The sequence below is a fragment of the Dromiciops gliroides genome, chromosome 3, assembly GCF_019393635.1.
Source record: "Dromiciops gliroides isolate mDroGli1 chromosome 3, mDroGli1.pri, whole genome shotgun sequence".
Lineage (NCBI taxonomy): Eukaryota > Metazoa > Chordata > Mammalia > Microbiotheria > Microbiotheriidae > Dromiciops > Dromiciops gliroides.
In genome coordinates this window covers 609234191-609257624 of record NC_057863.1, presented here as the reverse complement: position 1 = coordinate 609257624, position 23434 = coordinate 609234191, and the positions used below count along the sequence as shown (strand labels likewise).

Genomic DNA, 23434 nt, shown 5'->3' with positions numbered 1-23434 from the left:
ACACAGCTTGTGAGAGTTTGGGGTATGATTTGAACACATCTTTCTGACTCCAGGACCAGAGTTCTATCCACTGTACCACCTAGACGGCTCTCAGTTCACTGAGTGCACTGGCATTGTGGAATTTGTCTCCTAGAACCTAAACCCCCTTCAGCCTCCAATTATTCTTACTCCCCCTTTCCTCCCCCCTCATTACATTTTAATTATCAGTTGATACCTTCCCTCCACCCACATTTCTTGGTGTTTATTTGATACATATTTTGTATATATTTATAGGAGTACAAGCTATCTTCCCCCCAAGAATGTTGTTGTTGCTGTTGGGGGTCCTTCCTTCCCTAAGAGGACCAATGGCACCACAAGGGTGATGTCCTGACTTGTGTGTGAATTGAATTTAAGTGAGACAGAGCTGCCCAAGGTCATTAGCCTCACTCTCTCCTCCAGAGTCATCTGACTCCAGTGTCAAGACACAGGTCAAGATGACTGGGGATGGCCCTGGATGCAGGCCAAGGAATGTTCATTTTTGTCTTAGTATCCCACGCACAGTGCCAGGCACATGGTAGGCTCTTAATAGTTACTTGTCGATTGTTTGTTCATCAGCTACTGTGTTATAGTTGACAGATAATACACCTGGCTATTCACTTACCAGTCAATACATTAGCTAGAAGGGAAAACCTTAGTTCTCAGCTGACCTTGGTTCTCAGCAACACTTTGGTTATTAACTGTCACTTCAGTGATCACCTGAGCCTTAGAGGGCTATGGGAAGGTGGGGAGCTCAACTGTGTCTCCTTCACAACACTGCCTGGGCAGCCTTGCTCAGAGAAGGGGGTGGAGTGGTGCAATGGGCTTTGCCTTGTGTGGAAAGCTGACCCAAGTGAAGTGGAAGAGGTTCTAGGGGCCTGGAAGCTGAGGCTTATCTCAGGGGTTGTAGAAGAGGGAGAGAGGTGAGCACCTCCCTCCTCATAGACTGGTTGACATTTCTTCTATGCTCTGAGCAAAAAGTCAGTCTGGATCGTATCTGCTTTTACTTACTGTCATCAACTAGGGCCAGGGTGATCTGATTCTTGGCTTTTCCATCCTGGAGCTGAGCTGTGTATGTTCCCATGTCTTCATCGGAGAAGTTCTGAATAGTCAGTTCCACAAGCCCCTTTTCTCTGTTGAAATTGATTTTGTGTGTCTAGGGAAAACAAAACAGAGAGGAAAAAGGACTGCAGTGGAAGTCAGGAGAAAGGGGTTCAAGTCACACTTACTGTGCGACCTTGGGCAAGGCAGCTAACCTTTCTAAACTTCAGTTTTCTAATTTTTTTAAAAACAGAGGGTTGAACTAGATAGTATTTAGGATCCAAGCTCCTCCCCCCCCCCATCCAGCTTCAGGCATGCCCAATTAAACATTTATTAAGCACTTGCTACATGCAGGGAACTGTCCTGGGTGCTGGGCACACAAAAATATTATGGTCCCTGCCCCCCTCCCCAGTACCTCATAGTCCTGCTCTGAGTTATGTTGAGTTATTTAACATTTATTTCAGGATAAAAAAATACATTACATTGCATGATAATTGTCAGACTACTGTATATATAAAAAGATTTTCCCTCTCCCCAATTCACACAAAAATTAAATGAACCCAGGTCCTCTGATTCCAAGGCTAGGATGGTTTCTTTTGTTTCTCTGCTCATCTCCATTAGTGATGGTGTCCAGGGAACAAAGGGAATTAGGGAGGGAGGGGGAATTGGGGGAGAGGGGAATCTGTGTTTAGGAATTCTGAGCACACACTTACTGGAGAGCTGATGAGCTCTTTGTTATTGAAGATTAAATGTAGCTCAGCTGCAGGAGATAATTTTTCAACCTCCAGCCACAGACGAACTTCTCCTTGCTCAAGGATATCAATGTTCCAGCCAGATATCAGCTTAATCACTAGGAAATAGGAGGAAAGGACACATTCATTTGGGTCTACCATCCCTTCCTTCTCCCATTCCTCCTATCTTATCACTTCAATACCACCTTTAAGCTCACCCTTAGCATTCAATAATTAAAATGGTCTTGGGAGTCTTTTCTAAGTTTGGAAGACCTAAGCTCCACACCAGGGCCCAGGATGTGTTCTCTGAGTCCTGGGCAGGACAGTTGCCCACCATGGCTCCACATACTCACCTGGGTTTTTGATCTCATGGCTCAGTTTCTTCAGCCTGTCCAGTTCTAGAACAGGGAAGAGCAAGGGGGAGATCAGATTGAAGTCATAAGTCAACAACCCAAACACTATCCCACATGAGATGTCCCCTTAACCTCATGTAGGGCATGATGGCCTATAGTTTGTCAAATGCCTTCATATCCATAATAAGGCCTCTTCAGGCTCCACTGAATCTCAATGCAGCCTTGGGTGGCCTTGACCTTGTTCTGGGCTACAATAAATCACACTGCAGACTCGTAGTAATTGAGCTTGACATTCACCAAAATGCTCAGTCATCTAGGTGTCACAGTGCTGGCCTGGAGTCAAGAAAATCTGAGTTCAGATATGGACTCAGATACTTATTTGGAGTGTTAACCTGGACAAGTCATTTAACCTCTGTCTGCCTCAGTTTCCTCATGTGTAAAATGTTAATAATAGCACCTACCCACCAGGATTGTTGAGAAGATTAAATGAGATTTTATATATATATATATTTTGGCCAGGCAATGAGGGGTTAAGTGACTTGCCCAGGGTCACACAAGTAGTGTCAAGTGTCTGAGGACAGATTTGAACTCAGGTTCTCCTGAATCCAGGGCCAGTGTTTTATTCACTGCGCCACCTAGCTGCACTCTGAGATAATATTTGTAATGTGCTTAGCACATAGTAGGTGCTATATAAATGTACACTCTTGTTGTTATAGATCTTCTTCAGATGGACTACTATGCCTGTCCCAGGGGGGCAGATGCAAGACTTCACATTGATCTCTATTAAATTTCTTCTGATTGGATCTGGTCCAATATTCTAACTTCTTGAGACATTTTGGGATTCAGATTCTGTCACCCAATGTATCAGCAATAAATTCCATCTCTGAGTGGTAAGGATGTCATCTATGTCTTTATCCAAGTCAGGGATAAAAATAGTAAATAGTGCAGGCCAAAATTAGATCCCTGGCACATTTCACTAAAAACCTGAAAAGTTGATGCTGATCCATTAATGATTACTCTTTGAGTCTAGCCATTCGACCACTTCTGAATTCACCTGACAGTATTATACTTGAATCCACATATCTCTGTATTTTCAACAAAAATAGTAGGAGTTATTTTGTTAGGTATTTTGCTTGGAAAATAAAACCTACATAAATGATATCCATGTCATTCACCTGATCTACAAATCTAGTTATTCTGTCAAAAAACAAAACAAAATAAAACATGAGATTAGTCTGGTATGAATGATTCCTGATAAAGTCATACTAGCCCCTAGTCATTATTATTCTTTTTCTAGATGTTTACCACCCAGTCCTTTAATCAGAGCTATAACTAAGATGGAGTGGCTAGACTTTTACCTAAGGGTGATAAAATTTATAGGGTGCTAATGAACCATCCAGGGCGTGCTTCTTTCTTCTATTGACTGAACCTCTGTGTTCATCTCTACCTTTCCCATCTCCTCATCGGTGGTTAGTCATTTAAGTCACATAGAAATCTGATGGTATTCTGGGGTGCACATCCTCTATCCTACTAGCCACACCCCTGACTCCTTGTGTGCTACATGTCTCCCTCTTGTACAAATTTCTAGTTGTCTTTGCCTTTTGTAACGCAGCCCCAGTCTTTCCAGGAATCCTTTTAACAGCCCAGAAAACATGCAGGTCAAATATTATTATAATGCATTCTTCTCCTGGCCCCGTTCCTGACTTCCTTTGGACATTAAACCATGCCCTTACTATTGATGGATGGCTCATCTTGCATAAGCATTTTTTTTTTTGCCAGGGAATGAGGGTTAAGTGACTTGCCCAGGGTCACACAGCTAGTAAGTGTTAAATGTCTGAGGCCAGATTTAAACTCAGGTCCTCCTGACTCCAGGGCTGGTGCTCTATCCACTGTGCCACCTAGCTGCCCCCTGGATGGCTCATCTTGGAATTTGCCTCAGTGCCCAGGACCTCCTCACCCTGGAACAGTGTGTCACATCCAAGGCCACTCTCTTACCCTGGAATATCCCTCTGTAAAATACCCACTTCTCCCATTGATGAGTTCTTCCTTGAGCCTTCATTTTGTGGAGGAGTTGGGCTGGGCTGCCTTCCTTCTTTCTCCTCCTGGTCCTATTGCTGATTTCCTCTGGATTCCAAACCCATACACTGTTCCAGATACCTTCCTTCTATGATTTTTTTTTGTGGGGCAATAAGGGTTAAGTGACTTGCCCAGGGTCACACATTTGAAGTCAGGAAGATAAGTTTTCCTGACACCAGACCCATGCACTATGGCACTACCTACCTGCTCAGTTGGGGAGACAACACACAAACAACTAGGTAAAAAGAAGCTCAGGAGACATTGAAGATATTCAATAGAGGAGAGCATCAAGCATTGGGGCTGGTGTCCTTTCCACTATCCAACACTGTCAGAGATGGGGACAGCTTACCTTCCTCAGTCAGAGTATGACTTGCTGAAATGTCTTCATCCGCATCTGTGACTGTCACTGAATAGGTTCCCAGGTCCTCTTTGCCTGGTTCCTTCAGGATAATCTTAGACCTAGAGAAAAGGAAATAGGAGGTTCCATGATTAGGCTCTTAGATACTCAGAAGATCATTTTCCTGGGTTCTCAAAGACATCTCACTCCCCCTCACCTGGATCTTGAGGCATCTTAGTTGACCCCATCAATACCCATGAGCAGTCCAGCCCCACAAAGTCAATGAAGGCAATGTGGTACAGAGGAAACTGTGCTGACTTTGGAGTCAGGGGACATAGGTTCAGTCCCTGGCTTTCAAATTTATCCCTTCCCCTCTCTGGGATTCAGTATCTTATCTGTAAAATGAGGGGATTTGGCTAGAGGGCCTTTGAGGTTTCTCCTAACTTATCATCCATGATCCCATCAAATATGACCTCAGGATGTAGGACCATCAGGAACCTTGGAGATCAAATGGTGAAGAGCCATAGCTAGTAATTTAGGAGCCTTGGGCAAGGATGAAAGACACTCTCAAATTAATTTTGCAGTTCTCAATGGAAAATTGATACAAAAAATAAATTAGAACATTCAGTTAAGTAGAATAGACAATAATAATAGCTAGCATTTATGTAGCACTTTAAGAATCACAAAGCTCTTGATAAATATCTCATTTTTATCTTCACAACAACACTGGGAGGTGGGTGCTATTATCTACTTTTTATTTTGTTTAGTCATTTTTCAGTTGTGTCCGATTCTTCATGATCCCATTTGGGGTTTTCTTGGCAAAGATACTGGAGTAGTTTGCCATTTCCTTCCCCAGCTCATTTCACAGATGAGGAGACTGAAGCAAATTGGGTAAAGTGACTTGCTGGGGTCCAGTGCTCTATGCACTGCACCACCTTAGCTGCTCCCCTAGTTTCTTATATTCCTAAATCCTCTGAGCTTATGAATCTTGAGTTCAGAGCTCAAGTTGACAGCGAAACAGACTTGTTATAATTTGCCAATGAAAGATGCAGAGAGTACCACATGCCCATCTATAGAACAAGTCAGTTCTCATCTCTGAGCCTAAAATAGAAATTATAATAATGGCACTCCCTACCCTTCCTCCATATTCTCTCCCTCCTCCCCACATCTCCCCCACTCCAGGCTATTGTGAAGACACAGTGAGATAATGGATGTAATGTGCTTTCATAAACTATAACATGCATATGATTGTTATGGAGTGCGATTGAGCTATGAGATGATGAGGGGGGTGGTTTCAGAAAAACACGGCAGGACCTATAGGAACTGATTCAAAGTGAAGTGAGCAGAACTGGGAGATCATTGTACACGGTAACAACAATATTGTAACGATGATCAACTGTGAAAATCTTGGCTACTCTGATCAATACAATGATCCAAGACACTTCTAATGCACTGGTGATGAGAAAATGCTTTTCACTTCCAGAAAGAGAACTGATGAATTCTGAGTGCAAATCGAAGTAGAATTTTGTCACTTTATTTTTCTTGCTTTTTTGGGGGGAAGTATGGCTAACATAGAAAGATGTTTTGTGTGATTGTATATAATTGATATCATATTGCTTGCCTTCACAGTGGGTGGGAGAGAGGGAGGGAATCTGAGACTCAAAATTTAAAAGGAAAAGAATGTTTAAAACAAATAAATAATGATTAAAAAAAACCCCAAACTACCTGTAAAGTGGCAGCTAGCAGTGGCACCATACTGAACAGAATGTTGGATCTGGAGTCAGTTAGACCTGAGATTAAATTCTGACTCAGACATTTACTAGCTGTGAAACCCTGGGCAAGTTACTTCACCGCTTCCTGCCTCAGTTTCCTCAACTGTGCAATAGCACATACCTCACAGGATTTTTGTGAAGATCAAATAAGATAACATTTGCAAAGCACTTAGTATAGTGCCTGGCACAGACTTAACAAATGCTTGTTCCCTTTTTTATTATCTCAGTGTAGTGCACTGGGAGTCAGAAAGAGCTGAGTTTGATTTCTGCCTTTGGCACCTTCTGACTGTGTGAATCTGGGTAAGTCCCTTAACCTCTTGTGTTTCTTTCAAGTTTCTTTTCTTCTTTTTCTTTGGGGGGGGCAATGAGGGTTAAGTGACTTGTCCAGGGTCACACAGCTAATAAGTGTCAAGTGTCTGAAGCCTGATTTGAACTCATGTCCTCCTGAATCCAGGGCCGGTGCTTTATCAACTTCGCCATCTAGCTGCCCCTCCATCAATTTTCTAAGAAAAGGTGCTGCTCTGCATCAGGAAAGGAAAGTTCTTCATTGGGAATGTTCCACCTGAAATTGCCATTCTAGTCAAAGACAGAAATACAGCAACAAGGGCTTTCTGGAAGCCAGAGCAGCTACCTTTGTTGCTGATGATTATAAACAGGGAAGTTCAGAATAACGTTTGGGTGGGAATGTCAGGCCTCATCAGAAGAGGAAGGCAGTACCCTAGAAGGGCAAGGAGGGGGGCCTTAGGGTGCCCTGAAGATCCCCCTAAGTAGGCAGTTACACATTGTGCAGGGCAGCTAGTGGATCTGATGGGCGATCCTCACAAAGCTGACCCAGATGTGGGCTTATCCAGGGTTTGCTGGAGAACAAGGCCATAGGCCTTGAAGTCAGGGATGATAGCTTCAGGATGGTTCTTTAATTGTGTCTGCTTGGGATGTCTGATTCACAGCCCTCCCCTTCCCTCTGCCCTCCATGATTATTATTCTAGTGGGGCAGGTAGGTGGCACAGTGGATAGAGTACTGGCTCTGAAGTCGGTAGAACCTGAGTTCAAATCTGACCTCAGATACTTGCTAGCTGTGTGACCTTGGGTGAGTCACTTAACCCCAATTGCCTTAAACATTTGGGGCCATCTCCAGTTATCCTGATATGTATCTTGCCATTGGACTCAGATGGCTCTAGAGGAGATCGTGAGGCTGGTGACTTTGCTCAGCTTTCCCTCACTTAAATCCAATTAACTGTAAGTCATGACATCACCTGCTGATGTCACAGTCCTCTTCAAGGACAAAGGACAAACAACAAAATTCTTCTAGCATGGAATACTGTGCCATATTTCTATGTATTTAATATTCTGGATGAACAATGCCCTTTGATGAGGTCCTGTGTGCCTCCTGTATTAACTCCTGGAGAGCAGGGACCCTGTGATCCTCATCCTGTCATTCCCACCTCTCCAGAGCTTAGCGTGAGAATCTGCATACAGAAGGAACTCAATAAATGATGTAAACAAGATTGGATTTCTCCATTTCACTCCTTGTTCTTTGCTGCTTGAAACCCAGGACTGGACAGACAAAATTAAAAAAATAAAAAAACAAAAACAGAGGATGGTCAGAGATGGAAAGGACTTGAAAGCAGAAAATAGGAAGTTTGGAAAAGAACTTAGAATATAAGTGTTGGAAGAGTTTGTCTCATTTGACACACCACCCCTCCGTTTCGCATATGAGGAAAATGAGCCCCAAAGAAATGATATGACTACTTGCCCCCAGTCACATGTATAAGAAGTGCCGGATGTAGGATTTGAACCTGTATTCTCTCCTGTAGAAACCAGTTCTCTTTCTACTGTGACCACCCTATGTCTAATGGAATGATTTGGACTGGAAGGGAACATTAGAACATGGAATATTGTAGCATAGGAAGTTAGTTACTGGAAGAGACCTTAGGAAAATTCAAGGTCAGAGCTAGAAGGTGTTATGGTGGTCAAAGGGACAGCCTGGGTTGGGGTGATGGGGAAGTGGTTGGTTTTAGTCTTAGGAAGTAGTCTGATGGTGCTCCTGGTGGTGTAAAAAACCAGGGAGGGCTACAGTTCCATTCCTCCCTTAACCTTTGTTTTGTCAGGAGATGTGTCTATGTTCTAAGGGCTGGTAACTGGCCATATGGGAAATGGGAGAGATTTGAGAAGAAAGGAGGTAAAGAGCAATAATGAAGAAGAATTATAGTTACTACTTAACCTGGGAGACCAAGGATGAACCATCCTTATATAAACAAACTTTACCCCAAAGACAAAGAGAGGCAGGGCTGTGTTAACACAAGCCAATGACTACATAGTGATGGTAAAGAACAATTAAGGCAGGATATCTGGGACTGGTGAACAGAGACTATTAGAGCTAGAAGCACCTTAAAACATGGAATGTTGGGCCTAAGAAGTCCCTTAGAACACAGAATGTCAGCTCTAGAAGGGGCCTTAGAATGTACAATGTTCTAACTTGGAGGACCCTTGGAATAGAGAATAGCAGAGCTCTTAAAGAACACAGCATGTCAAGGCTGGGAGGGCCTTTAGAACACAGGATGTCAGAGCTGGGAGGGCCCTTAGAACATTGGATGTCAGAGGTGGGAGGGCCCTTAGAACATAGCATGTCAGAGCTGGGAGGGCCCTTAGAACACAGGATGTCAGAGCTAGAAGGGGCCTTAGAATATACAGTGTTCTAACTTGGAGGGCCCTTGGAACAGAGAATAGTAGAGCTCTTAGAGAACACAGGATGTCAGAGCTGGGAGGGCCCTAGAACACAGAATGTCAGAGCTGGGAGGGGTTTTAGATTATGAGATGTCAGTGCTGGAAGCTCTGTTATCACAGTATGTATGCGACTCTTATTTTACAGGAATGGGAATTGAGACTCAGAGACACAAGTGGCTTGCCCAAGGTCACCCAGCCAGGCAGTGGCAGATCTGAGACAAGAACCTAAGTTTCAAGATGCCCATGGGGGTGCTCTTTTCCTTACAGGTTAGTGACACCAGATGATGGGTGAGTTATTCCCTACATATACCTGCAGACATCATCTTTCACTATGATTCTCTGTGGGTCTGGAGGACCTGCATAATCCTTTGTCCATTCAAATTCAGAGGAGTCTGGAGCCTCAGGGGCCTCAAAAGCCAGGAAAACAGAGCCTTCTTTGTCCACACCAACCTTGATTTCCCTGGCATCTGAGGAAAGACACAACACATCAGTCCTTTATGGTGCTTGTGAGCAGGGCTAGGTCCCCACACCAGCCAGCTATCATTCCCCCAGGGACTGCTGGTGCCAGCCAGAGCCAGGCACCAGAAGGGTAAAAAGTCTGGGACCACCCTCCCTCTCAAAGTTAAAAGAACTTCCTTAAGGTCACATGGCCAATCCCTGGTACAGTCAGGAGTAGAACCCAGGCACCAGGATTTCCCTCCCACCTGGTGCTTTGTGTATTCAGCCATGCAGAGGGAAAGGGAGGCAAAGAGAGGAGCAAATGGCAAGGAGGCTCAGAACTCCCCTGCATAGGGTGGAAGAGTCAGGAGGAGACTCAGAGCTAGAAGGAGCCTTAGAACATAGTATGCCAGATCTGGGGGTAGAACAGTAGACCTTAGAACAACTCTCTTTTTACAGATGAGGAAACTGATGTGAAGACTGGGGAAGAAGAGGAAGCCAGACTGGGTCTAAACATGGGCTATAGATAATTCCCAAAGTGAATTTGGAGAGGAAAACATAAAATGAAAGAGAAGACAGGAGAAAGGGGAAAGTTGGGAGGTGGTGTGGTGTGGTGTGTGGGGGTGTCAGGGTGGGGTTTGGAAAAAAGAAGGGAGCAGAGAAGAAAGAAATATATAGAGTGGGGCAGGAGAGACAGGGTGCTCCTTGACAACAGCCTCAGTGTGACTCAGTGGCCTTTCTGCTTCTGATAATAACTTTCCCAGTCTTGACCACCCTCACCCTTATCTGATCTCTTCTAAGCCCCCCTACCTGGTTTATCTTCCATGAGTATGGGGTCAGAGGGCAAAGATGGCTGCCCTGTCCCAGCTGAATTCACAGCCTGTACCTGAAACTTGTAACTTTTTCCTGGTTCCAAATCTGAAACCTGGGGAGACCAAGAAAGTCCTATCACCAAGAGCAGAGAACCAGTTTATCATACCCAGGGAAATGCCCATCATATTAATGAAGTGGATGAAAACTAGATGCTCCATGGGCTGGTACCCCGCCCGCCCAGTGACATCATCCCACTGTACAATGGTCAAGGGATATGGAAACAGGGATGAAACAACTGAATCCTGCCTCCTTGCTCTCCGTGAGGGCCAGTGGTCATCCCAAATGAAGGAATTGAAAACCAACCATTTAGTCATAGACTTATGTAGATAGGCAGGACTGAAAGGCACCTCAGAATACAAAATACAAGAACTGGAAGGGACATTGGAATATAGAATGTTAGAACTGGAAAGTCCCTTAGAACCTAGAATATTAGAACAAGTAATGTCCAAGCTGGAAAGGCCTTTAGAGCACAGACTGTCAAATCTGGAAGGGACATCAGAACATAGGATGTTAGAGATGGGAGGGGTGTTAGAACACAGGATGCTAGAAGGGATATAAAATGTTAGAGATTTGAGGGACTTTAGAACATTGATCCTGAGAAGGATCTTAGAACACATCATGGCAGAGCTGAAAGGGACATTAGAGCATCAGATGTTTGAACTAGAAGGGACCTCAGAACATAGAATGGGGAAGGGACTTTAGACAGAGGACATCCATGCTGGGAAGGAAATGAGAGCACAGAATTATAAAATGTAGGAGGGGTCTTAGAATGCAGAACATGAGACCTGGGAGGGAGCTTAGAACATGAGTGTTGGAGCTTGGAGGGAATCTTAGAGAAGAGAAAGCATTACTTGAGATTTCACAGATCAAAATCCAGCCTTCTCCCTCATTCTGCAAATGGGAGAACTGAGGTCCAGAAATAGGAAATTATTTATCCAAGGCCACATAGTCTATTAATTGAAGAGCTAGGGTTAGGACTCAGGATTTTTGGCTCCCAATTTCTGGCCCTTGACACTGCCTCATGGCACAGAATAAAACTCCAGTTACTTAACTCTCAAGTTTGGCACTTATTAATTATCTGTGCTGATCAGGGGCCTCCAGCATAGAGAATCCAAAACAGGAAGGGGTAATCTTCAAACTTTTCTATTTGGTTATGAAATCCCTCCTCTGATCAGTGAATGGCAGAGGTGTTGGTGGGAAGAGCTATATCTTCCTAATACTTTCTCATTGTTGTTCATTTAAAAATGAGCTGACCTCTGGGAATGTGATCTGGAGGAGGCTGGGGGACTGGCAGATGCTCTCCAGGGTTTGTTCATTGGCCACAGAAAAGCATCAAAGAGACAAGTGTTTTCTGCCAGGTTGCTTTTGATTTCTGCTTGTTGGTCTTGGAAAAGCAATTCTCATAAGCAATAGAATCCCCACCTCCCTACCCCAACCCTAGTTAGGGGCAGTATTACCCTTAGAGAGCTATTACCTTCTCACCCTGGGAGTTGGGAATTTTGAGCTCTATTCTGGACCTTGACCCAGAATGTTGGCTAACCTCCTGACTCTCTGGGCTTCCATTTCTCCCAATGTAGAAGGAGTGGGGAGTGAGTAAGTAGGAGGTTGATGAGGGGGACAATAAATCAGTGGAACACCCCCCCCCATCCATTTGATGAGATTGTCAGGCAGGAGAGCCTTTAATGAGACAGGGGCACCTCCCACTGAGCTAGAGTATACTCTGACTAAAGTTGCCCACCATGTAATCTCATCAAGTGGACTCATTGGTCATGGGATGATCAAATTCATTTCATCAATGAGATCTCACATGCTAGTGGGAAACACAAAATCACGAATGCTCTGATCCAGGAATGGGTACTTACTCTCAGATGGGTGTCTAAGATGGGATCTGGGACAAGTGGCTTCCATGTCTCAGAGCCTTCTTCTTGGACACTCACACGGTAGCCAGTGATGGGCCCTGCTCCCTTGTACAGTGGGGTCTCCCAATGCAACATTAGGGAACTGGCCCTCACCTCAGAAGCCCTCACATCATATGGTGGTCCTGCAGGAGAGGAGAGGGAGATATATAGAGAGTAAAGTCATTGTGACACCTGGCACTGGAGAACTCGCTTTAGATTGTGGTGGTGATGGTGTTAGTCATAGTAGCAGTAGCTATAGCAACAACAGCAGCAGCAGCAGTAGTAGCATGGCCCATTAGGAGAACAAAGACCTTAACCATCTCAACTTGTATTTAGATGGTTGTTAGGATTCTCTCTTTCTCTTTCTCTCTTTCTCTCTCTCTCTCTCTCTCTTTTGGTGAGGCAGTTGAGGTTAAGTGACTTGCTCAGGGTCACACAGCTAGTAAGTGTTAAGTGTCTGAGGCTGGATTTGAACTTAGGTCCTCCTGATTCCAGGGCCGGTGCTCTCTACACCATACCACCTAGCTGCCCCGGCATATACACGTTTTTAAAGAATCCTAACAGGGTACATAGTAGTTACTTAATGAATGCTTATTAAGGCAAAGTGAGTTGAGTTAATGAATTCAGAACTATGGACAAGAGTGGCTTAGTTAGAGGGAACAGGGAAAGAGAGAGTGATGATGGGACATCCTGTTTATTTGGCCCAGGAAAATGTGTGGAACTGAGGCAGAGCCCTTACCTGGCTGGGCCATGGTCCACTCCTTACACTCAAACAGGTCACTGGGCTCTGAGAGCTCGCCCACACCTGCCCAGTTGGTTGCTCGAGCACGAAACTCATAGAAATGTCCCTCCTGGAGGTCAGTGATCTTCATGGAAGAAAAAAAAAACATAGAACACACACATATGAGGTCAACAAAGGGCTGAGGCCATGAAGGAGCATGAGACAATAAGGACTATGGAAGAAAGGGCAGGTAGATTTATGGGAGAGTTCAAACAAGACTCTCAAAGTGAAAATCACTTCAAAGCTTAACTCAAGGTTACTACATACATGAAGTGTTTCTGGGAGAATCAGGAGAAAGTAATTACCAGGAGTTCCTTTGTATATATTGACTTATTTGCATATATTTTTTATTCCCAGTATAATGTAAGCTTCTTGAGAGCAGGGGCTATTTTATTTGTCTTTGTATCCCTAGTGCTTAACACAGTGCCTAACACATAATAGGTACTTAATAAATGCTGGTTGACTTGCCTTAATTCCTTAAGGCATTTTCAACCCTTTCTTCTCTCTTCCCACCACCAACCATACCTCCACCCTTCACAATTATAGCTTCACTGAGAAGACTGAGGCTGTCTAGAACATAATAATAATGATATGAGTTCAATAGTAGAATTGAAACTGGATCTACACATGCTACTTCTAAACTGATGTGTCTAATCTAATAAAATGAGATTTAATAGTGATAAATGTTAAATTTTACTCTTTGATTTAAAAAACAAAAACAAACCTCAACTGCATAGTTAGATGGGGGAAAGGCATAGCTAAATAATTTCATGGGGGAAGTGATCTAGGAGTCTTAGTGGACTACAAGTCCATGATGAGCCAAACAGCATCAAAATAGCACTTAAGACAACTAATGGAATATTCTGTAGCATTAAGAGACATATAATTTCCAGGAACAAAAAGATGACAGCACCAATATTCTCTGCCTTGGTTAGGTCAAATTTGCTGTATTATGTTTGATTCTGGGCAGCATATTTTAGGAGGGACTTTTATAACCCAGAAAGCATCCAGAGAGAGATGATGAGGATGGCAAATGGGAGAGGTAGGATGATGCCAAATGAGGTTAAGGAATCGAGAAGAAGAGAAGACATGGTTGCTAATTTTAAGGGATGTCATGTAGAACTAGAATTAGATTTATTCTGCTTAGTCTAAGTGGGAAGAACTAGGTAGCCTTGGTAGAAGTCCCATAAAGGCACCTTTTCCCTCAATGTAAGGAGACATTATAAGAGAGAGGATTATCCAAAGGTAGAAAGCCTCAGAGGTTGGGTCACCCCTTCTTAAAGGTCGTCAAGCAGAGGCTGGATTGATCAGCAGTGTTAGAGAGCACACCCCTATCTTGATATGGGCTCTGAGGTCCATTCTAAATCAGAGATGCCAAGGGTTTTGAATCCTCAAGCAAAACGGATGAAACCACAGGATGAAGTATCTCATTATCATCCAAAGACTAGGTTGGTCCCAAAATGATTAATTTCCCAACTTTTAAATACCAACTACTAAAGCAAGGATGGGTGGCAATCTTCATCAATGGATAGATTTTCCACATCACAGAAAGTCAAGATAACTAAAAAACAAGCACTAATTATGTCATCCTCATCAATCCCTTTTAAGGTTTACAAATTCCAGTAAACTCTGTTACCCTTCAGGCATGGCTGGTTTTTGTTTTATTTTTTTGTTGCCCCCACCCCCACCATGGGCAATGAGGGCTAAATGACTTGCCCATGGTCACACAGCTAGTAAGTGTCAAGTGTCTGAGGTCGAATTTGAACTTAGGTCCTCCTAAATCCAGGGCTGGTGTTTTATCCACTGCGCCACCTAGCTGCCTCCTCAGGCATGGCTTGTTGATGGTGCTACCCCTCTCCCTCATCCCTTTCCCAACTCTCATTCCCCTGTGCTATTTTGTATATACTTTGAATGTATGTATCTGTGCAGCAGAATGTAAGCTTCTTGAGGACAGGGACTGTTTTGATTGTTTTTCTTTGTATCTCTAGTTTCTTTCTGTTCAATAAACTCCAGTGGCTCTATTACCTCTTGGGTCAGACATAAAATCCTCCATTTGGTTATTATGGTCCTCCATAACCTGGCCCCTTTCTACCTTCTCTGGCTTCTTACACCTTAAGGTACTTTCCTCCATGAACTCTGACTCAGTGACACTGGCCTCCTTATTGTTCCTCATACAAGACACTCCATTTCCCAATGGTAGGAATTTTTTTGGCCTGTCTCCCATATCTAGGACTCTCTGTCCTCTGCTCTGCCGCCTGCTTCCTTCAAGTCTCAGCTAAAGTCCCACCTTCTGCAAGGAAGTCCTTCTGAATCACAGCATCCTCCCTCTGAGTCGACCTCTAACTTAACCTGTATGCATCTTATTTGTACATGGTTGTCTCCTCCCTTAGATTATGAACTCCTTGAAGGCAGGGACTGCCTTTGTATCTTTCTCTGTATTCTCAGCACTTAGCACAGTGCCCGACACATAGGAGGCATTTAATGAATGCTAGTTGACCAACTGGTTGCTTTTCAGGTTGAATACCTTGTAGACTCTGGTGGGCACTGGCTGCTGGTTGACTGGCTTCCATTTGGGCTCTGTCTCCTCATGCTGGTCCAGGAAGTAGCCCAGGATCTTGCCTCCCCCTTGACGCTTTGGAGGCTTCCACCCAATAACCATGTCATTCTTCCCACAGGCCAGGAGGGCAAAGCCATAGGGGGCAGAGGGTGTTGCTGGGGGCAAGGGGACAAGGGTGAGAGGAGAAAGACAGATTCAAGGATGGCTATTCTCTCCAGAGAGCAGCAGCTGGGGCGGAGGGAAATCTCATAGGATGTCAGGACTGGAAGTGATCTTATTGCTTATTTTGTCTACCTTCACTTCAGCCCTATTTTATAGAAGAAACTGAGTCCCAGAGGGGAATAGTAGCTTCATGTAGAGTGTAGCTTCATGGAGAGTATGCTTGATTTGGAGTTAAAGGATGTGGGTTTGAATTCTGGCCCTGCTACTCAATGCTGTGTGACCTTGGCCAAATTATTTCTACTTCCTGGGGGCCTCATTCATCTCACTGAACACAAGAGAGTTTGGCCAAATGATCTCAAAGGTGCCTTCCAGCATCGAGTCTTAGGAACCTATGAATTCACTTGCTCCAAATCTTGTAACTGATGAGACAGAGCCTGGATTAAACCCAGGTCTCTTGCCTAAAGCTCTTGCCTCTAAACCAGAGGCTCCTTGATATAGAAGTGGGAGGGATATTAGAGGCCCTCGTATCATAAATGAGAAAAAAGAGGCCCAGGGAGGTGAAGTGACTCGCTTAAGGTGACACAGATCAAGCTGATTCCTCTGTCTGGAGGATCTTGTGAGGAGCAGTGTAGACCTTACTTGTAGCCTCTGAAGGACCATTGGAATCAATCCAGCATTCTATAGTCTAGGTAGCATAGAGGCAACTTCTTCCCAAACCAGCCAGGAGATCAGATCACATGACCCAATACCCAGGGATTCTGTTCTCTGTTCTTCATCCCATGAGAAAGGGTCCCCCACAAAGGTGATTCTAGATTATTCCATTTGCCAGAGGGGAAGGGGCCCCTATAGGCTGGACCCTTCCAGCTCTCCATGTTCTATCCTCTCGTAGGGTTACCCACAGGGCTCAGAAATGGATCTTCTCTCTCCTGCCCTGTGCCTAGAAGATTTGGGCTACCTCAGTCCCTTGTGACATACCAATGGCCTGTTTGACGATGATAGGGTCAGATTCCGCTGAACTCTCTCCCACTCCAGCTTCATTGACCGACCGGACACAGAACACATATTCCTTCCCTGTTTTTAGTCCAGGAACTGAAAACCTGTAAGAGGAACACATGACTTTCAGAGGTTCTAGGTCCAGGTCCAGAGTTCTGAAGCAACATTGATGGACCCAGTGTGGCCTGAGAAATATATGGAGAAATTTGAGGCCTAAGATCCAGCCCAGGCTGATTCCATGCTGCCTGGGACTGGTGAAGCCCATTTCTTCAAGATCAGTGCTTTCTCAGAGATGTCACAGATCTACAAATCATGGACCTCTTTGTCCTCAGAATCATGAAAATAGCAAATAATCCAAATATGCACGGTGGGGCTGAGCAAGCCTTCAATATGATGACCATCATTGGAGGGTGACTGGAGAATAAGGAGTGTGGCATTAGAGAAGTCTCTGCCTCCACAGGATTGTAGACTTCAATTGAGAAAGGCCTTAGGGTCATTTTATAGAGAAGGAAACTGTGCTCCAGAAAGGCTACATGATTTGCCTGGAAAACACAGGATTCTAGCCCAGGAACTATGACTCCAAATCCAGCTTTCTTTTCACTATAATACACAACCATGCTTGTTAAGGCTCTTCTGATATAATGTGTTCTGAGAGCCTTCCCAGACCTGACATCCTGTGTTCTAAGGTCCCTCCCAGCTCTGACATCCTGTGTTCTAAGGTCCCTCCCAGCTCTGACATTCTGTGTTCTAAGGTCCCTCCCAGCTCTGACATCCTGTGTTCTAAGGTCCCTCCCAGCTCTGACATCTTGTGTTCTAAGGGCCTTCCCAGACCTGACATTCTGTGTTCTAAGGTCCCTCCCAGCTCTGACACCCTGTGTTCTTAGGGCCTTCCCAGACCTGACATTCTGTGTTCTAAGGGCCTTCCAAGCTCTGACATTCTGTGTTCTAAGGTCCCTCCCAGCTCTGACATCCTGTGTTCTAAGGTCCCTCCCAGCTCTGACATTCTGTGTTCTAAGAGCCCTCCCACCCCTGACATTTTGTGTTCCAAGGTCCCTCCCAAATTTGACATTTTGTGTTCTAATGGCCTTCCCGGCTCTTACATTCTTTCTTCTAAAGGCCCTCCCAAATTTGACATTTTGTGTTCTAAGGGCTCTTCCAGCTCTGACATCCTGTGTTCTAAGGTCCTCCCAGTTCTGACATTCTTTGTTCTAAAGACCCTCCCAAATCTGACATTTTGTTTTCTAATGGCCTTCCCAGCTCTGACATTCTGTGTTCTAAGGTTCCTCCCTGCTCTGACAGGCTGTGTTTTAAGGCTCTTCTTATCTCTGACATTCTCTGTTCTAAGACCCTTTCCAGTGCTAAATTCTATGGAGTAAAAATGCTATAAATGAAGGAGATGCCTTTCTGTCAGGGGAAAATTTTGGTATATGTATAAAAAAGAATACCATTGTGTTGTGAGAAATGATAAAAAGGACAATTTCAGAGAAACCTGGGAAGACGTATATTAACTGATGCAGAGTGAAGTGAGCAGGACCAGGAGAAAAATTTACATGATAACAATAACATCGTAAAAAGAAATAATTTTGGGGCAGCTAGGTGGCGCAGTGGATAGAGCACCGGCCCTGGAGTCAGGAGGACCTGAGTTCAAATCCGGCCTCAGACACTTAACACTTACTAGCTGTGTGACCCTGGGCAAGTCACTTAACCCCAATTGCCTCACTAAAAAAAAAAAATAATAATAATTTTGAAAGACTTAAGAACTCTGCCCATGCAGTGAATAAGTATAATTCCAAAGGACCAATGATGAGGCCTGCTACCCATGTCTTGCAGAGAGGGGATGGATTTTGGGTGCAGAATCCTGTTCTATATTATCTAGTTTGTGAGTCTGTGCGCCTTCTCTAGTTTCTAACACACTGATTTTGGCCTCAGGAAGCTTGTCCCATATGTGTCTTTCTGGGAGAATGGAGATTCATGGTGGGAAGCTGTAAGAAAGAGCTGGGGAACTGGCCTAAACTGGAAAAATTAATTGGGGACAGGGGCTAGATGTTAAATGTTAAACAATCATATCTCTGAAAATGCATGACACGCTTTTAAGTTTGATCTGTGGTTAATAACATTTTCTCCATCATTTTCTTAAGTCTAGATTCCAGACAATCAACAATAGAATAATTCAGGCCCTGATAATAAATACAGTCTTTGCTGATTTCCAAAGTGTAAATTCACAAGAGGCCACTAGATGGCGTCATAGTGCACAGAGGACCCAGCCAGGAAAACTCATCTTCCTGAGTTCAAATTTGGGCTCAGATGCTTACTAGCTGTGTGACACTGGGCAATTCACTTAACCCTGCCTGCCTCTGTTTCTTCATCTATAAAATGAGTGGGAGAAGGAAATGGAAAACTACTCCAGTATCTTTGCCAAGAAAACCCCAAATGGGGTCATGAAGAGTTGGACATGACTGAAAATAACTGAACAGGGGGAAGAGTCATACACGACTGAATGACCAAACAACAATTCAATTGAAACTAGATTTGTTAGCATGTCAATGTCAGCTTCAATGGAGGTTGCCAATGGTCTGTCCCAGGGCAATGTCCTTTGTTCTATGCTGTCTAATATTTTGATTAATATTTTGGATGATATAAATAGCATGTTTATTAAATTTATTTCCAAGACAAATCTGGAAGAGTCAGTTAACACATTGTATGATAGACTCAGGACCCCAAAAGATCTCAAGATGCTCTAAAGATGGGTTGGATCCAATATAAAGCTTATTAGAGAGCAATGTCAGGTCCTAAACTTGGGTTAAAAAACAATTGGCTTTATAGGTACAAGATGGGAGAAGAGTTTGAAAAAAATCTGTGGTCTTAGTTAACTTGAAGTTCAAAATGGTCACAATGGAATGCTATCTTGGGCTTCACTGAGAGTCCTAGTGTCTAGAATAAGGGAGGTAATGGTGCCACGGTACCCTATTCTGGCCACTGCTGTGAAGAGGTCTCACTTGGTCCATTGTCTCTCACTCCACCTATGACAAACAGCTTCATGATGATACAATGGGTCAGTCTAACAAGCACCAGCCCAGAAAGTTCTTTTTCTTATGTATTCAAATCCCAGCTCTGTTTTCTCTTCCCTTCTCTTCCCTTCTCTTCTTTCTCTTCTCTTCTCTTCTCTTCTCTTCTCTTCTCTTCTCTTCTCTTCTCTTCTCTTCTCTTCTCTTCTCTTCTCTTCTCTTCTCTTCTCTTCTCTTCTCTTCTCTTCCTCCCTCCCTCCCTCCCTCCTTTCTTCCTTCCTTCCTTCCTTCCTTCCTTCCTTCCTTCCTTCCTTCCTTCCTTCCTTCCTTCCTTCCTTCCTTCCTTCCTTCCTTCCTTCCTTCCTTCCTTCCTTCCTTTCTTTCTTTCTTTCTTTCTTTCTTTCTTTCTTTCTTTCTTTCTTTCTTTCTTTCTTTCTTTCTTTCTTTCTTTCTTTCTTTCTTGGTGGAGCAATGAAGGTTAAGTGACTTGCCCAGGGTCACACAGCCAAATTTGAACTCAGGTCCTCCTTAATCCAGGGCCGGTGCTTTATCCACTGCACCAACTAGTTGCCCCACCCCCCAGCTCTGTTTTCTGCATAACCTCAAACCTACTACAAGCTCTAATGGGCCTCCATTATTTTCTTTTATGAACATAAATGAAGCTAAGTAATCTCCAAGATCTCATCCAAAGTCCAAGTCAATAATCCAAGTCAATGATGTCTGTATCTGGACTCTATCCTTGAATCCAGAATTCTGGGCTCTATCTGCTAACTCCAAGCATCTCCAGAGCAGGAGAGAGGCTGGTGCCCCCTTTAAGGCTACTGCCCTGGTTGTTGCTCCTCCAGCACAGATGCCCTGGCTTCCCTTGTGTGGAAGTGATACTTTGGGAAGGAAGTAGATAGGGAGGACTTACTTGTTGCTCTTGATGGGTTTGTTGTTAACGGTCTGCCATTCAGGAGTGCCTACTTCCCGGGAATATATATAATAGCCCAGGAGCTCAGAATCCCCTGCCACGTGGTCCCAACTCAGGGAGACAGAGGTTTTTGTGTCTCTGTAAACTTGGACTTGAGCTGGAGGGGGAAGAGTAGCTAAAAGAACAAAATAAAACAAAACCACAAGGTGAGTAAGGGTAGGAGAAGAAAGGAGGACTGTGTCTTATGGGGTGGTGGAGGTGGAGAGCTGGCCTGTCTTTTTGTTTTGTTTTGTTTTGTTTTGTTTTGTTTTGTTTTGTTTTGTTTTGTTTTGTTTGCAGGGAAATGAGGGTTAAGTGACTTGCCCAGGGTCACACAGCCTGTGAGCATCAAGTGTCCACTTCGACACCTAGCTGCCCCCTGGCCTGTCTTTTTTATCCCTGCTCAGAGGCAGGTTGCACCCTTCTTCCCTCTGCCCATCAGCAATACCTGGCTGACTCCCGAGGGTGATTGGTTCACTGGGCTCTGAAGGATCACTCAGGCCATACCGGTTTGCTGCTCGTACTCGGAATCGATATGCCTTCCCTTTCTCCAGATCCAGGAGTGCGAACCTTGGGGACTTCACAGGGGTCTCCGAGCTCACTGCCTCCCAAGCGTCAGTGCCTATGACTGACTATAAGGGAAACATACAGTTCAATCCTTGCCTTACTCTCCCTGCTAATGGAACAGTGCAAAGGAATATGACAAATAAAGAATGATAGATGGCCCAAAAGTGTTTCTTTCTTTCTTTTTATTTTTGGCAGGGCAACGAGGGTGAATTGCCCAGGGTCACACAGCTAGTAAGTGTCAAATGTCTAAGGCCAAATTTGAACTCAGGTCCTCCTGAATTCAAGGCCAGTGCTTTATTCACTGCACCACCTAGCTGCCCCCAAAAGTGTTTCTACTAAGCTTTGGAGGTTAAACCCACAGCAAGGCATACAGAAAAGAGCTCTGGACTTGGTGTTGGAATACATAGGCTCGGGTCCCGGCTCTGAAACCTAGCTATGTGACTGTTAGTCATTTAGCTTCTCTGGGACTTGGTTTTTTCTTCTCTAAAATGGGGGTGATAGTATTTGCACTGTCTCCTTCACAGGTCAGCTATAAGGAAGAATGCTTCTCAGCCCTAAAGTTCTTTGGAAATACAAGCTAACATTCCTCATTCACTCTATCCCAGCAGAGTGGGACCTTTTTTGGACTGATTCTGGAATATGGGAGACTTCTGATTTCTAAAGACCTCCTCAGATGAAGACTGTGTGATCCAACCCTCCATCTTGGTGAGGTACCCGCGAAGGGTAGGGAGGACTTCAAGGTCTCCTCACCTTCTCCAGCAGGTAGGTTAGGTCTTCTTTGCCTCGGGGGGATGGCTCATCCCAGGACAGAAGGACATAAGCCTGCCTCCTCTCACTGGCTTGGACATTGGTGGGAGGGGAGGGGATGATTACTGAATCTACAAGGAATCCAATGAGGATATTGATCAGTTATCTTCAAGTGGGGCTCTCCCCCTCACCATCCCAAACACATCATTCGGGCCTATTATATTCTTGTATGTTGGCTGTTTAATTGAGCAGACTTCAGGAAGGAGGTCATTCAGTGTATCACATAGTTTGGTGGACACGACATTTTCATATTTTCAAGTAAGAGGATTGGATTAGATGATCTCTAAGGCCCTTTCCAGATCCAAACAGTCTATGTTCTAAGGACCCTTCCAGCTCTGACAGATAAGTCAGTCCATTTAACTCTCTGAGCCTCAGTTTTCTCCTTTATAAAATGGTTACAAATGCTTGTCCTGGTTCTACTCTGTTGTGAAGGTCAAATAGGATGATGTATGTAAATTGGTCTTGTAACCTTGTTAAGTGCTATATAACTGTAAGCTATCACCATCACCATCACCATCATCATATCAGCAGGAGGGTATTGGTTTGTACAGAGCTGGCTGGATTCTCATTCGCCTGGATCTGGGCCTCATGCTCACTATGGATGGGTTGGACCCTGCACTTCTTCTGTATCATTCTAGACCACACCTCCCTCTAAGGATGGCATAAAATTACATGTTCTCTTCCATGGCTTGATGTTACCTTCAGTATCAGCTTTGCTGACTGCAATGTTCCTCCCAAGATCAAAGGGAATCACTAGGACAGAAAAGAAATTTGCATTAGGGCACTGTGAGTGTCTGTGGTAGAACGGCTGATGCCAAATCAAGGCCATTAGTTCTACGTCTGATTTCACTTGTTCTTTCTGGGCTTCAGTGATCCACTCTATAAAATGAAAGGGTTGGGCTAGATATTGGTTAGGGCCCCTCCTAGCTCTGACATCCTGTGTCCTAAGACCCCTCCCAGCTCTGATGTTCTGTGTTCTAAGACCCTCCCTGATCTGACATTCTGTGTTCTAAGGGCCCTCCTTGATCTGACATCCTGTGTTCTAAGGGCCCTCCCTGATCTGACATCCTGTGTTCTAAGGCCCTCCCTGCTGTATGTGCTCTAACATTTTAGGATTACAGGATTTAGAAAGGGGCTCTTAGAATAGGAAATTGGATTAATAGAATATTCACATTGGAAGTTTGTTGGGCAAACTCACCCATTCTGAGAACTTTCTTTGCCTGTAGCAGAATGTGTCCAGCCAGTCTCATCTCTCTAGCTGTTCTTTTATCAGTCACTTATTCAAATAGTACTTGTCTCACTTATCAAGTGTGTGTGTATGTGTGTGTGTGTGTGTGTGTGTGTTGTGTGGT

The 23434-nt window shown here is 44.3% G+C and overlaps 1 protein-coding gene across 2 annotated transcripts in view; it reads right to left on the bottom strand.

Moving 5' to 3' along the window:
* MYOM3 (myomesin 3) overlaps positions 1-23434 on the bottom strand; it is an 86519-nt gene that overhangs the window by 30254 nt on the left and 32831 nt on the right. The window contains exons 13-26 of one of the 2 annotated variants that reach the window (XM_043990905.1): positions 22782-22835; positions 22026-22153; positions 21157-21340; positions 20670-20844; positions 16734-16855; positions 15564-15751; positions 12998-13124; positions 12223-12401; positions 10298-10412; positions 9360-9516; positions 4566-4675; positions 2141-2185; positions 1770-1906; positions 1027-1171 (exon numbers count right to left, since the gene is read on the bottom strand). In XM_043990905.1, coding sequence (XP_043846840.1) covers positions 1027-1171; positions 1770-1906; positions 2141-2185; positions 4566-4675; positions 9360-9516; positions 10298-10412; positions 12223-12401; positions 12998-13124; positions 15564-15751; positions 16734-16855; positions 20670-20844; positions 21157-21340; positions 22026-22153; positions 22782-22835 — 1866 coding nt within the window. The remainder of the gene's footprint in view (positions 1-1026; positions 1172-1769; positions 1907-2140; positions 2186-4565; positions 4676-9359; positions 9517-10297; positions 10413-12222; positions 12402-12997; positions 13125-15563; positions 15752-16733; positions 16856-20669; positions 20845-21156; positions 21341-22025; positions 22154-22781; positions 22836-23434) is intronic. The other variant, XM_043990906.1, reaches the window with a different exon arrangement.